Source organism: Haemaphysalis longicornis, unplaced genomic scaffold (genome assembly GCF_048455015.1).
Source record: "Haemaphysalis longicornis isolate Haplotype H1 unplaced genomic scaffold, Haemaphysalis longicornis Haplotype H1 scaffold_6, whole genome shotgun sequence".
In the NCBI taxonomy this organism is placed as follows: Eukaryota; Metazoa; Arthropoda; class Arachnida; order Ixodida; family Ixodidae; genus Haemaphysalis; species Haemaphysalis longicornis.
In genome coordinates, this window is record NW_027526407.1 from 65,477,310 (window position 1) to 65,491,014 (window position 13,705).

The window sequence follows — 13,705 nt, forward strand, 5'->3', positions numbered from 1 at the left end:
AGAGAGCACCATTTTCCGTAAGGGGTGACTGCGGTTCTCGAACCAATTCTTTGCCTTCAACTTCATGCAGAGAAGCCCAGCAAGGAGACCGTGACTGCTGAAAGTTGCGCGGCGCCACCACCGACGGCAAACGCGGGTGAGTGAAGCAGCAGTGATCTAGAAACAGAGCCTACCTTTCGGGGATATATCAGGGTATTTTCACAAGAGGGGGAACGTTAACGATTGGGAAGATGATACGGCTTTTACGGGAGATCGCCCTGTAAATTGGGGCGGCTGAAAAAATGCAAGTTTTGGAATCGCAGCGATGGCCAAAAAGGTTGCGCGTTCGAACCCGCGTACCCCCAGGCACACACCCGTTTCTGAAATGGGAACTGGCGTCCGTAGTCGAGTTCGGATCCTTGAAAGGCGATTCACGCCTGGAAAGCTGCCTTTCCCCTTTCCAGGGGCGCTGACCCTTGTCTATCTGGCGGGGTCTCCCGCCAACTACAACACCGCATTTCCGGGTGCTGAAAGAGTCTGGCGGCTGTTAGTTATTTTACCGTCCACCGTAGCTCTCGAAGTCACCATGCGCATTCGCATGCCTTGATGGCGCCGGACCCTTACAGGTAAAAAGATACAAGCGACGCCCCGCCCCTTGTGCTCGGTGTTCGGCCCTTGTGAGGTGTTACAACGCTGGGAAACTTGACCTGTTTTGTACTGGAAATCACCCCAATGAGATGGGACGGCTTCAAAAATGCAACTTTTTTATGTTTTTTTTTTTTCTGAAGTCACCTACCTTTGGTCACTTACATAGCCTCCGTACACCAAAAAACAATCATTCTGCACCCGATTCGCTAGCAATTCATGGCAGGCGCTTATTTCGTTCCGTTTTATATTTGTGTTGTGCGATGTCAAAAGTGTTTCGAACATATCGCTTTAAAGTAGCCTCACACCATTTCATGATACTATTTAGCGCGAGTTTTATGTTCGAGACTGCGCCAGCATGGCATGGTGCGCCATCCGATCCACCCGCCGCAGTGGCTCAGTGGCTAAGGCGTTGCGCTGCTGAGCACGAGGTCGCGGGTTCGATTCCCGGCCGCGGCGGCCGCTTTTCTGATGGAGGCGAAAAGCAAAAACGCCCGTGTGTACGAGACTTCGGCGCACGATAAAGATCCACAGGTGGTCAAAATTAATCCGGAGCCCTCCACTACGGCGCGCCTCATCGCCTGCGTTGCGTCGGCGCGTTAAACCTTATAATCAATCAAATCAAATCAGCCATCCGATCCGAAAATTCTCTGTGGTGAATGCCTAATTGCAAGGCCTAGCACCATGATGGAACGCCAACTTCATGTAAGGCGACACTCGTCTGTTCAATATGAACAAAAAGGAACTTTTGCCACAGCAATTTTAATCAACAAAATATCAGTTTTGTGCCTTGTTAACTCCACACTGCGACAGCGTATACAATTTCAGAGTACTAAAAATGGACCTTGGTCAGTTCTCTAAGCTAACGATGGCGCTTTGTTATAACGACAGCTGTGCGAGGCGGGACCTCCGAGTTTTGTGTCAATGTACCCGGATATATGAGGTCGTACTCTTGACCCACAGGCGTCTTTTGACGGTGGGAAGCTTTAGCACGGCAGCTACTCTCTCCCTTTCCCGCCTTTCCGTTCTAAAAGAGCCGCAATTGGCATACCGTGAGTCAGCCAATGACAGAAGTGGATCGAGTGTCGTATTTAGGCCTGCCATCTCCACCTTCTCCTCTCAGCGCAACCTTTCTTCTTTCATAGAGATTCTGTTTGAGAAACTGATCGGTTACGGGCGCAACATCGCCTCCGGATTTCGCAGTTGCCACGCTCTTCGGCTAAGCCTTCCCGCTGCCCAGTTTGGAAAATATAGCGTTGCCTATGAATTAAATAATGCCGATTAGGGGCCACAAAATGTCAGTTGAACCAAAGCCGTGAATTCGCATCATGTCACGTGATCTATTCGCATTTAAATGTTAGAGATACGTTGAAAATGTTGTATTGAATTGAAAGATAAAATTTTGAAAGATGCATATGGTATGATTAACCATTTTGGCCCGGGCGGTGTAAATTGACGCCACCTCATCCAGGTCCCTCTAGCGCGTAGACAACGAAACCCACTACTCCTAGTTTTCTGGGGTATTGTTTTTCAAGGATGATTGTTGCGATAAGTATCCCCATTGTTGTTTTTGAGCGCTGCTGGATGATGAAAAAAAAGCTCGAGGGTATACAAAATTACGACTTTGAGGCTAAAAAACACAGGTCGTAGTTTTATTCCAGAGCTTGTAAATGTACAAATATGTGCTCTAGGAAGCTCAATTTTCATTTGCAGGTACATGTGGTCATAAAATTTAGGAAAGCATGCAACAGAAATTTTCTCCTCAACGTACTAATATGTTTAATTTCCCGACGCCTTGATAAATTACTTGAGTTAATATTTTCACTACCAGCTCTTGTTTTTGCCAGTGGGCTTATGGGAGCCCTAATGTTTAGTAGAACACAACAGAAAAAATTTTTCGCTTAAAAAGAAATTAGGGCTGAAATGGTTAAAACTCAGTCAGTGTCTCTTCGCAGGTGAATTCCTTACCGTGAAGGCTCGCATAGTCGGCGCAGCCGCCCTCGTCTGCATTGGATCCCTCATCATCGTGCTGGGTTTCATAGCGAAGCAGAAGATGAAGCAAGAGGCAGTCCATAACCTGGCTTGCGTTAGCCAAGAGTGCCGAGAGGTAACGTTTCGCGGGGCGCCTGATGTCGCACTTTGCGTTTAACCGCGAATGGGACTGCTAGGATTCATTAAAAAATGCCCAAATTTACGCCAATTGGTGGGCAATACTGTAGTAGCGGTGCGGTTTTTAGCATGCTAAAAGACAATTATAACGTCAGAAATAGTTTAGGCAGACCCAAAGGAAAGGAAGAATAATTGCGTATCCACTTTGCAGAAAAAAGAATTCGTATTAATCATTTTTTGCCTTCGGTGAAGCAGGGTCCTTACCGGGCGCGTGAATCTGGCGTCTTGCCGTCTTCGGCAAGTTGTATGTGTAAATTGCTAAAGAGATACATACAGGATTACGGGAAACCAACAAACTGATGCAGATACAAATGAGTTTCTCATATTCCCTTTTGCATCACCTTGAACACCTCCTATAAGCAACTTTTTATTTCTTTTTATTATGGCATGGCACTCTATTTGCCATGCCATAGTGTGAGCTTCCGCCGTTATTTCCGCTCAGGGGAAAATAAACTTCGGTGATTTTCTGCATACCTCAGTTGTCTCGCATGGATGTTCAGTATTAGCGGGTATTCCAAAATCCACACAGATTTAGCCATTCGTGTCAATGCTCTCGTCTACCAAACTGTAGCGATGAATTATATTTCGTTGGCAATGTCCGCATTTGTATGTTACCTGTGCCAGCTGACCCTGTGTATGGGTCATCACTGCTCTCGTTGAGGTCAAAATAACAAATGATTAATAAATGTTTCCCCTGCCTCCTAGGCTTCATACCATAGCATGGGAGTTGTAGTCCAACCCCGCATCCGTACTTCCCATACGGCAGGAACGGTGGTTTCCGACCCCGCACTTTTCTCTAGTGCCACCGCTTCCAGGCAGTGATGTGGTTGCTTTTGGAGAAGCCGATTAGCCATGAAGGGCTGACCATTTCTATGCCACTTATGCCCTCTCCTGGAGCCGTAAATCTGGGTTACGGGAAGTGGGATTTATTATTACACTCAAGCTTATCTTTCGCCGACAGATATCTTGAATTGCTAAGGTAGCCCCGCTTATTCAGTAATTCGGGATTCTAACACATTACCACCAAGCTGGAGACACTCGTGCGTCCGAGCAAATCCGGTTTCCGATGCGTCGCGCCAAAATATCTATCAGGTTGGATGCGCCCGGGACCGTCGTATGCGGCGCTTCATCCGGCAGCTATCCGGTTCTCGGGGCGGAGACGCGTGCGGGGACGCGTCTTTTTCCGTGCATGTGTTCGGCCCTTCATTCCTTTTCACACCTCTATTCTCTTGTCTGGGAAACCAAATTAAACCGATGAAGTCCAACCGGAGCCGAGTGCAACGCTCCAGCCCTTTCCAATCGCCGTTGTGGGTATATGCCAGCCACATTAAGGGCATTTCCACCACCACAGTCACCATTAGCATCATCTCTTCCTCAGGCCATGGCGAGGTAAAGCGGAAAATACGGCATGTTGGTTGCAAACTACAGGACCAAACACATGTGCGCAGAGTGACGAGTTTTCGCGCACCTATTTTCCCTTTCCAAAATATGTGCTGTAGCCTTCATGCGTGTTACTGACACCGGCCGGACCGAGGGAAAGCGCATGCGGAAACGCGTCAGTCCCCGCACATCCATTTGGCCCTTAAGAAATTAACCGTGCTCGCAAACGTTGAGCATGACGAACGGAAGAAGAAATTAACCCTTTCAGTCACGAATTATTATATTCACTGCAGAAAAATTCCATACTTGGAGATTTCGCAGTGTCAAGTGTCTAGAGGTAAGAAAAAAGTTTCAGTCTCTCCTGAATGCTTATTACGCAAATGGCGTCGAGTCCTCACACGGAGACACCATTACTCAATACTGCTTTTCCCTATAAAAATAATAAATATCCTGAGGCACTTTACAAAAAAGGAGGTGAAATAATTGCTGTACATGAAAGAGGTGTTTTTAGCCTTTATAAATGATTTACGCCCCCGTAAAAGAGAACTTAGGACGGCGACACACCGGATCTCCCACAAAACTTGGTGGCGTCCATTTTGAAACGATGTTTATGAGTGCGGTTCCGCCATTCCACATCACATGGTGCTACCTTTCACTTCCGTAGGTTTCGAACATCAGCCGCACTGCTATGCAGCATGAACACTTTTCGTTTTCGCGAGGAAAACGACGAAGAAAGTCGCGTCTCCATATGGAGGCACGGTGACTGAAGGTGTTGAACATGCTAGCGTGTGTTTCGTCTCTCCGTCACTTTGTCCGGTTCGACATTCGCAAGCACGATGAATTCCAAAGTCACGCCGTGGCACCTGCATAATCTTCACCTATTCTATGTGTTTGTTTCCCGACGTCTTTACGTGCTCTTCGCTCGTGTCCTCCTGTGGTACAGGTCGCCGCCATGACGGAAAGCCTGATGGACCACGGCGTCAAACCGTGCGATGATTTCTACCGACACGTGTGCGGGCACTGGATCAAGGACTCGGCGCATCCGTCCTCGTTCATGATCGACGCAGAGCGCAATTTCTCGCTCACCCTCCACCGAGCGTTGATGGAAGAATACGGAACGGGAAACTACAGCCAGCTGCTAAATGCTTCCTCAGTCTTCTACGGCTCCTGTTTGACCTTCCTGGCGAACAAAGTGGACGTCAAGAGTGCCACGGAGGAGCTGTTCAAGGTGATGATGGCGCCAAAGTGCACAGAACCGCGTTATATGCAAGCTCTCGTATTTATGGTAGTAGCGTTGAAACACAGTTATCGAACCCTGATTCGCATTTCAGATCTTATGGTTCGGGTATTTGTGGATCTTGTGGATTCGGGTATTTCCAGAAGGACGGAACGGACAGCACGGCGAGTTGGGGATTTAACATTGCGGCGAAACTGAGCGGCTTATCTGTACACAAGAAGAAATCACACGGGATGGGCGGCGACTTCAACCGAGATTTATTGAAGACACACATTTATGAAAAAAAAATATTCATCAATACTGCGCATGAGCACGTATTATCTACGCAACATCATAAATTGAAAACAACGGGCGCCCTGTACAAACGCACTAATCAGCTCCAGTGAGAGTTGATAGAGCCAGTAAGTCAGTCAGGCATCCGTGGTGTTACGCGAATGTTGCTTGAATCTTAGTTGAGCGTAGGCGCGAGCGTTGCTTCTTTCTGCATTTCGAGAATTTCATTGCATAACGGATGTCTAGAGCTCTAAATTCGTTTCAGAGCTATAGTCTTAAGTGCCGTGTGACTCAAAAATTTGTGTAGACTGCGAAGCTTTAACTTCAGAGCCAGAAAGACACGGGACAAGGTCCCTGTCGCTAAGCGACACTAAGGTGCTCTGGGCGTGCGTAAAGTGACTGCTCACCTCTTCAGCGAAAGAGCACCAAGCCATCAAAACATCTTTAAAAAACCCAAACTATAAACAACTTGAACTTCAACAACTTTCCCATTTAGGTTAGCTTTAAGCAAATTTGATTTGTCGGCTAAATATCACACTACTCAATCTGGTAGCTCAGCTTCCAGGCAACAGATTCCATGCCAGCATGTAATCCCCTATCTAAACCCTATTTTTGACACACACGCCTTGTGGACAGCATTGCTATGTTGTACATTAAGCCGCTCTGGTCAGAACTTTGTTGAACTAGGCGATTTGTATCCAAACCAACGACGTCCTACCACATATCCCCGTAGAACACAAGCTGTCATCTCCAGAAAAACGGGCAACCAGCGGCACGAGGACATAACTTCCCGGGAAGAAACTTGCACCGTCGCTCATTTTATTTGACACCTGCCCCAAGGAGGGCTGAAAAAGTTCTGTGGTGTGAAGAAACACTGGCAACAGTCCGCAAAAGTAGTCCAGGCCGTACAATCGGTTTCCTCTACGCGCATCAGACGGGTTTGTAGCGAATGCCACGAATAAACACTGCAGTGCGTTCGTCAGCTGATATCATTGGCTCGCGACAATGCAACCGCTGTACCTGTTGGCTGGCAATCACTCTACTCTTTCCAACGTTGTACCAAAACACGCCGTAAAAACTGGCAGTGGCGCGGAGAAGTAGGCAGCGCCAGAGATCATTTAGCCCAGCGCTTTATCGGGGATAGGTTATGCCAAGTTCACATTGTTGCCGTAACTGTCGTAATATATTTGAAGAATGACTTCATTGCACGTCTCAGCCAACCGAACCACGTGACACTCCGTTTTTTTTTTGTCTATAGATCAGGATATCACTTTTGCGTCGGTAGTCTGAACAAAGATTAGGCTGCCATTAAACCTATTTCCATTATGTCGATCACTCCTCAGCCTAATAAAACGTCGTGTGCGGTTGACTCGGACGTCGGCATCAGCCAATCACAGACGACGTTTTATTGACCTGCGCAACACTGGGAAAATACCAGTGGGGTCGATGATATGAAAAGATATGGTGGCTAAGCAGAAACCTATTGTAGCAAGAAAAAGGCGTTCATCCATTTCCTTTCGTTACCGTTGTTGACATTGCAGCGTACGTTAAATGAATCACAAACCTATCCGTGGTTCGCAACAAGCCCGCTATAACGCCACGCCGTCCCTACCCTTAAATGCGAACGACATACGCTTAGCGGTCCCATTTACCATGTCATAATTTTCTTTACTTTCTTATAGCGAAACTTTCTATGGCCAGGATCTAGCAGATTATCCCCGACAAGAATCGACCTAGAAAAGAATCGCACGTGAGCGTAGCGCCACCTTGCGGCGCCGACTCAAACTCACAGGATCGTAAAACTGTGCGCCACACCTTCAGCGTATGGAAAGAAATTCATTATGCAAAAAGCAAAAGATCCTGGGGCCTTCAAATTTTGGTACACGACCTCTTTTATTGACACTGAAGAAATTTCTTCCCAGCAATGTGCTTGTGTTTAAAGTTGAAGCCGATTTTAAGGGAATCGGTGTGAGCTTGGTCTTTACAAGCTGGCTTTTCTGCTTTGTGTGCTGCCATCTACGCCGGGAGTATGAATACAGAAAATGGTTCTAACTCTTGTGCAGTTTGAAGTACCCTGAAATAAGTCTTATTACGATTCGCTGCTCTAACAACTCTATCATTACGCTAAGGTTCATTGATAACTTGTCCCAATAAATTACTTCACAGTAAAGTTGTAAACGCTGCAGAATTACTCTCGGCTGTGAATACCTGGCCATCTACTGAGAGAGTATGAATAAAGAAAATGGCTGTAACTGTTGTTTTACCGGAACTATCCGGAAATAAATTATGTGGCACTTGTCCGCTAAGACCACTCTAACATCACGCACCACAGCTTCGCTGGTCATCTTTCTTCACAGAGTGATAGGGCACTGATTTTTTGTTCAAACGTAAAACCATAGATAACTTTAACCACGGAAAGATCAGCACCTATACCAAATTTACAGAGGTTAACCCAAAGACTCGGTATACTCGAGAACGTATAGATTGCATACGCGCATTTCAAGAATTAAAAAGGCCAGGCGAGAAATATTTTTGTTGAGTGGCGAATCATTTACAAGATGGTGCACGGTCATTGCGAAGTGGTGCACGCTCAAACAAGCAAGCAGGTCTTTTATGCGCTGTTTTATGCTCACTAAACTATGTCTCTGTGGTAGTTTAGTGGTGGTTGCGTCAAAGTCATGCTCACGTTGCTTGTTTCAGGCATTAAACATCGTGGTATCGGAGTGGCTCGCAACGACGGATCCAGTGTGGTTCTTTGCCAAGATCCTCCACTTGTCCCTCGTGAACCGCTTTCACACGCTACTGAGCATCGGAATTCTACGGAGCGAAAGCAAGAACATAACGATCCTCGTCGAGCGCACGAAGCCGCTCTATGCCCTCGCAATCCCCGAGTACGACGTGGCACTAAGGGAGGTCCTCAAGACCATCAGCAAAGAACAGGCCAGCAACCCGGTCATCGACGAGGTTTTGCAACTGGACAAATCCCGACAAAACGAAACTATTGGTCTGACCGAGATCAAAGAAGTAGGGCTGAAACACACATCCTGCCCCACGTTTACGGCGGCCCTGTGGACAGCAACGTTACAGCAGGACATGGGCATCAATGGAAGCATCTCTGCGAGAGTTATGAACTACGACTCCATCTGCGACGACCTCGAGCAGGCCCTCGTGTACACCGACACAGCGGCCAGACCTCTTTATCTTCTACTCCTTGTCTCAGCCGACGTGCTACGGTACGACTTCAAATTGCACGCAGACCGCTCAGAGCAAGTCGTGCGCGAGGTCTGCTACAGAGCCACCGCCGATGCCTTCGGGGTCTTGTGGCTGCACCTCATGAGCCGCTTTCTGCAGGTGTCGGAGTCCGTCGAAGAACTCGTGGACGTCTATGAGGGCTACGCAAGGGCGTATATGAAGAAAGTCGTGCACGGCCGCAAGTGGATGGGCGAAGCGGACAGAAACGCGACGCTCGCCAAGATAGAGAAGATACGGGTGGCCCGCTTCTACAGCGGTATCATTGAGCAACCAGACCTAGACTGCTTCGAAAAGAAGCCAGTGATGTCCACCGGCTTCCTCTCGAACATGGTTCGTGTGCGCACCGTCCAGGACGTGAAGAACTGCGCGTTCCTTCCCCCGAACAGTACCGAGGCGCGCATCAGGTTGAAGCTCCTGGACAACACCATAGCCATTGAACGGGACGCGCTGACAGTGGTGCTGCCGCACTTTTTTGCCGTTCCTCCCGTGTTTTACCGGCGCGTTGAAGACGACAAGTTCATCAATATTGCAGTGGCCGGAACCCACCTGGCTCGACGGATGCTCTCCCTCGTCGACCGGACGAGCTCGAGCACGCCCCCAAGCGGCGTTGTCTCCAACGAGACCAGGGTGACAGGCGGCTGGAGCTTCGGCACCCTGGCGAACTTCTCGGCCATCCAACGCTGCTACGACCGCGTGACCAAGTTTAAGGGCTTCCACGAGCCACTGACGGACGCCCAGTTTGACGAAGTGTTCAACGTCGTGGACGCCGTGCGCGTGGGCTATGCCGGGAAGAGTGAGTTCAGCCCCGAGGTCGTCACAAAGGACAAGAAGCGGGTGAGGGCGTCCGACGCGATGTTCTTCAAGCGGGTCTGCCTGTCGCTCTGCACGCATCGAGACGCGCCCCCCAACGCCAACTCGCCCAGCTTCGCGACGGCCTACGCGTCGTGCCTCTTCGCGGTGGCGAGATTGCCGCAGTTCGCCAAAGCGTTTGGCTGCAAAAGCTCGGACGCCATGTGGCACATCAAACGCTGCTGTATCGACTAGGAAGGCCTCGTACGCAGCGTCTTCCGTAACCAAAGGAAGGGCGTTCAAACATTCGTTTCATTTTTGTCCGCAATATTCTGCCCTCTTTGTGCTTGTATTTCTCGACTCTGTTTCTCACTTTGACCACCGACAAGCCTTAACGAGACCAAGGGTACAAAGTTAAAGCCGTTTCGTTATATCTACTACATTTAACAACATAAATTGTACTAATATGCGTACAGTCTTCGTGAAAAGTTACTTTATTGTAATTTTTCCATCGTATATTGCCTTATTGCTGTACGCCCTACACCATAACGATTGCGAGCCTAGTGCCTTCTATCTGATTGCTACAGCTGCCTTTAAATACCCCATCATTCTCCATAGAAACGTTGCCCTTTGCATGCAGCAACATCGTCTAAGAATGGTAAACCAGCATAATCAAAGTAGCCACTATACATTCTTAACGGACATCTGGGCCTTGAAGTAAGCCTGTAAAAGCTTCGACTGCGCCATGTTCTGTCTGCGCTCTTCTGTCGAGAGTAGTCACTTTTATTGCAAGCGGCATTTGCCGGTCTGAAAACGAGTCTGTATGGTCTGTTTGCCACTGACTTGCAGCTTATCCGTCCTAGAGGCTCCATTACTATGGCGGTTAATTCTCCGAATAGGGGTAAAGTGGCCATCCCACAACCAACTCCATCTTCTTTCTAGTTCTTGTCTGAACGCGGACAATGGGAACAAAATGGCTGCCGATCGAACCGACTCCCCACTAGCCATCAAATGTGACGTCGTACCACTGCAACACAATTTTTCCACTTGTGTGGCGTTTACGAACAGATTTTAAGTGAAGAGCACTTTAGGCGCTCGCCTTGTCCTAGCTTGCTCGCTGGAACCAAGCATATCGCTACGGCGTTACGGTGTAGCCTGTCATGATCCCTTCGCCGCGGCGTATACCCCAGAGGCTTCGAAAGCCAAGGGGCTATGCCAGGATATACGTAGCGGGAGCTAAGGTTCAGCTGGCTTTCCTGGTTGTCTAGGATTAGCTGATTATCATGCTTACTGCTGGTTATCATCCAATCCAATCCAAAACCAATCTATCCAATCCAATCCAAGCCAAGCCAAGCCAATGCAATTCAATCCAATCCTCACGCTTGCGCTGCACGGCTCTCGAGGAGCTAAGCGCAACTGGTCGACCTCGGCCAGTGTAGCCAATCCAATCAAATCCAACCCAAGTAACGCTGTTGTTCGCGGCGTACCCCAGAGGCTTCGAAAGCCAAGCGTTTTATATAGTTATAAGCGTTGGAAACTCGTGAAACGCTGGCGCTTATCATACATCTTCCCGTTGTTTAGCGCAAACAAAAATATAAGTACATTTGAGGAAAATATACGTAATTAACCTGAGGATGCCCGTTAGGTTGGTTTTTACGATAGTAAACGCAAAATGTGGCAGTGCAATGCCGGCACGTGCGGGGAGAAACCCACAAAGAGAACAGAACTCCCGCAGGCGCAGTTTCAAGCAGGGGGCGCGCGAGCACTGCGAAGGCGGGAATTTCATGGGGTGGTAGCAGTAAGCGGATAACGGTGGTACAGCCCATTATGGCGAATCACTGCTCTGCACTTCCGACAGCTTTCACATTAAGTGGAATGGCTATAATTTTTTGAAGTGGCCCTGAAACAATTTTTCAAACTTTTAGAAGCGACGCATCTCTTTCACTCGCCTTGTCCCTCCGGCGTCGTCTGGCGTAGTCCGCATCCCTCCCCCATTCTCCTCGCCGCGCCAGCTGCGCGCTAGCGCCGCTCTCACCGCAGCGCCATCTGCGTGTTAGCGCTCGCCGGCGCTCGCTCCGTCGCCGTGCCAGCTGTGCGTGGGTGCGGGTTAGCGCGCAGATTGCGCTCGGTTAACGCATGCGCATGCGCAGCTATGCGCTGCTCTCTCTCATTCCGCTGCATATAAACGCGGTAACTGCGCCGCTCCGCTCACTCGTTCCGCCGCCACTCCGCCGATGACATCCTCCGATGACCACCGATGATTTGAATGGAGACTAACAGGCCTGCTATCGCGATGGTCGGCGCAACCGTAAAAATTTTACACCATCTTCCCGCGAGGGGGACCATGGGGTAGATGCGACGCATCGGGGGTGAACATGCTGCGTAAAATATGGTCACACAACAAAAATGGACACGCTAACATAACGGAAACGCAACGGAAACCACCGATGCGTCGCATCTACCCCATGGTTCCCTTCGCGGGAAGATGGTGAAATTTTTTTTTTTCAAATCGTAAGTGCTTTCAGAACGTAGTAACAAGCACATCGAGTACTTAGAATATACGTTTTTGATCGCGATGTTTAACGCGCCGACGCTACATAGGCGATGAGGCGCATCGTAGTGCAGGGCTCCGGATTAATTCTGACCACCTGGGGATCTTTAAAGCTCGCCGAAATCTCGAACACGAGGACGTTGTTGCTTTTCGCCTTCATCAGAAAAGCGGCCACCGCGGCCGGGAATCGCATCCGTCTCCTTTGGGAGTACTTAGAACAGGGGGTCACAAACTACCTCGGGCAAATCAGGCCGTGCCAGTAAGTAAGTAAGCCAGTAAGTTCTCTTAAAAACTGACCATCGGGACAGAGCTAGTAGACACGACCAGCACGCTGAAAAATGAATGTGGTGTGGTTTGCCCTAGGCGGCTGTTACGGTTCCTACCGAGATCTTGCTTCATTTGAAAAGCACGGCTGTGCAATTCATCAGAGCGAAACAAGCCATCGGTCGTTACTTCCTCTTTCGATGGAAGTGGTAAGAAACACAGAACGGGATGTTTCGGCGTTTTCGTTTTTTGCCGCTGTTGGGGTAAAATAAGCGCTCTAAAAATTAAAACCCAGTTATTACGGACGTTCATTGCAATAAAATATCAATTTGATGGCACCAGTTCCTTTTCGTGGTACACCTTATTGTTTTCTCTACCTAATCATTGTAATATGGTTTCTCTTTTGAACTTGTTGCAGATGTATTCCTGTGTTAGTGCTGTGTACAAATATGCCAGAATATATCCCAGTACAAAACAATCGTGTGTCCCTGCCTCCAATATTAACGGCTGTAGGCGATCACGTCCAGGAAAAACGTATTGCATGAGCAATTAATTGCCGTAATTAGTTGCACGAGCAATTTGTATTTATATTGTCCTGGAGGCACTCGATCTTTTGCTCGTATGAGAAATAAGAGGCCACAAATCTGTAATTTCACGGTTTTACAGATCGATTGACCACAGACATCTCTGGTGCCTATTCTCAGAATTCGAAGCCTACATTTTTCACTCGGCTCGCACCTGAACGTAGGGCCACGCGTGCAATTTAATGTATCCGGCTGCGAATTCGGTGCAGCAGGGGTTTTTCGTCACGTCGCTGTACGTGCTCACACGCACAATAGTGGTGTTTGTGTATTTTCTTAATCTAGTCACAGCATCCAATAACGAAATGAAAGTGAAATGAAAATCCCCGCCAAAAACGTCAAAGCACTCGAAACTGCACGGAATTAAGGTAGGATGTATGTCGGTAGTAAATGCGGGCGCATACTGAGCGCCCCTAATAGGCAGTTTTAGTTTCACGTACGCCGAAGCTTCACGTACGTAGAGCTTTCGCAGGTGACCAGCGCGCATGCTCAGAACGCAAATCATCTGCGTGGGTCTTACGGACGTACATCCTTTGTCTAAATTTTGTGGGCCACGGCGACCGTGGCCGGAGCAGGCGCGCGGTC

At 48.6% G+C, this 13,705-nt stretch overlaps 1 protein-coding gene across 1 annotated transcript; it reads left to right on the top strand.

Moving 5' to 3' along the window:
* The first annotated feature begins 5,089 nt into the window (after positions 1-5,089).
* On the top strand, positions 5,090-10,561 carry LOC144141614 (uncharacterized). The gene is made up of 2 exons (XM_077673157.1): positions 5,090-5,401; positions 8,384-10,561. The coding sequence occupies exons 1-2, from the start codon at positions 5,126-5,128 to the stop codon at positions 9,977-9,979; spliced, it is 1,872 nt and encodes a 623-aa protein (XP_077529283.1). The 5' UTR covers positions 5,090-5,125; the 3' UTR covers positions 9,980-10,561.
* The last annotated feature ends 3,144 nt before the right edge of the window (positions 10,562-13,705 follow it).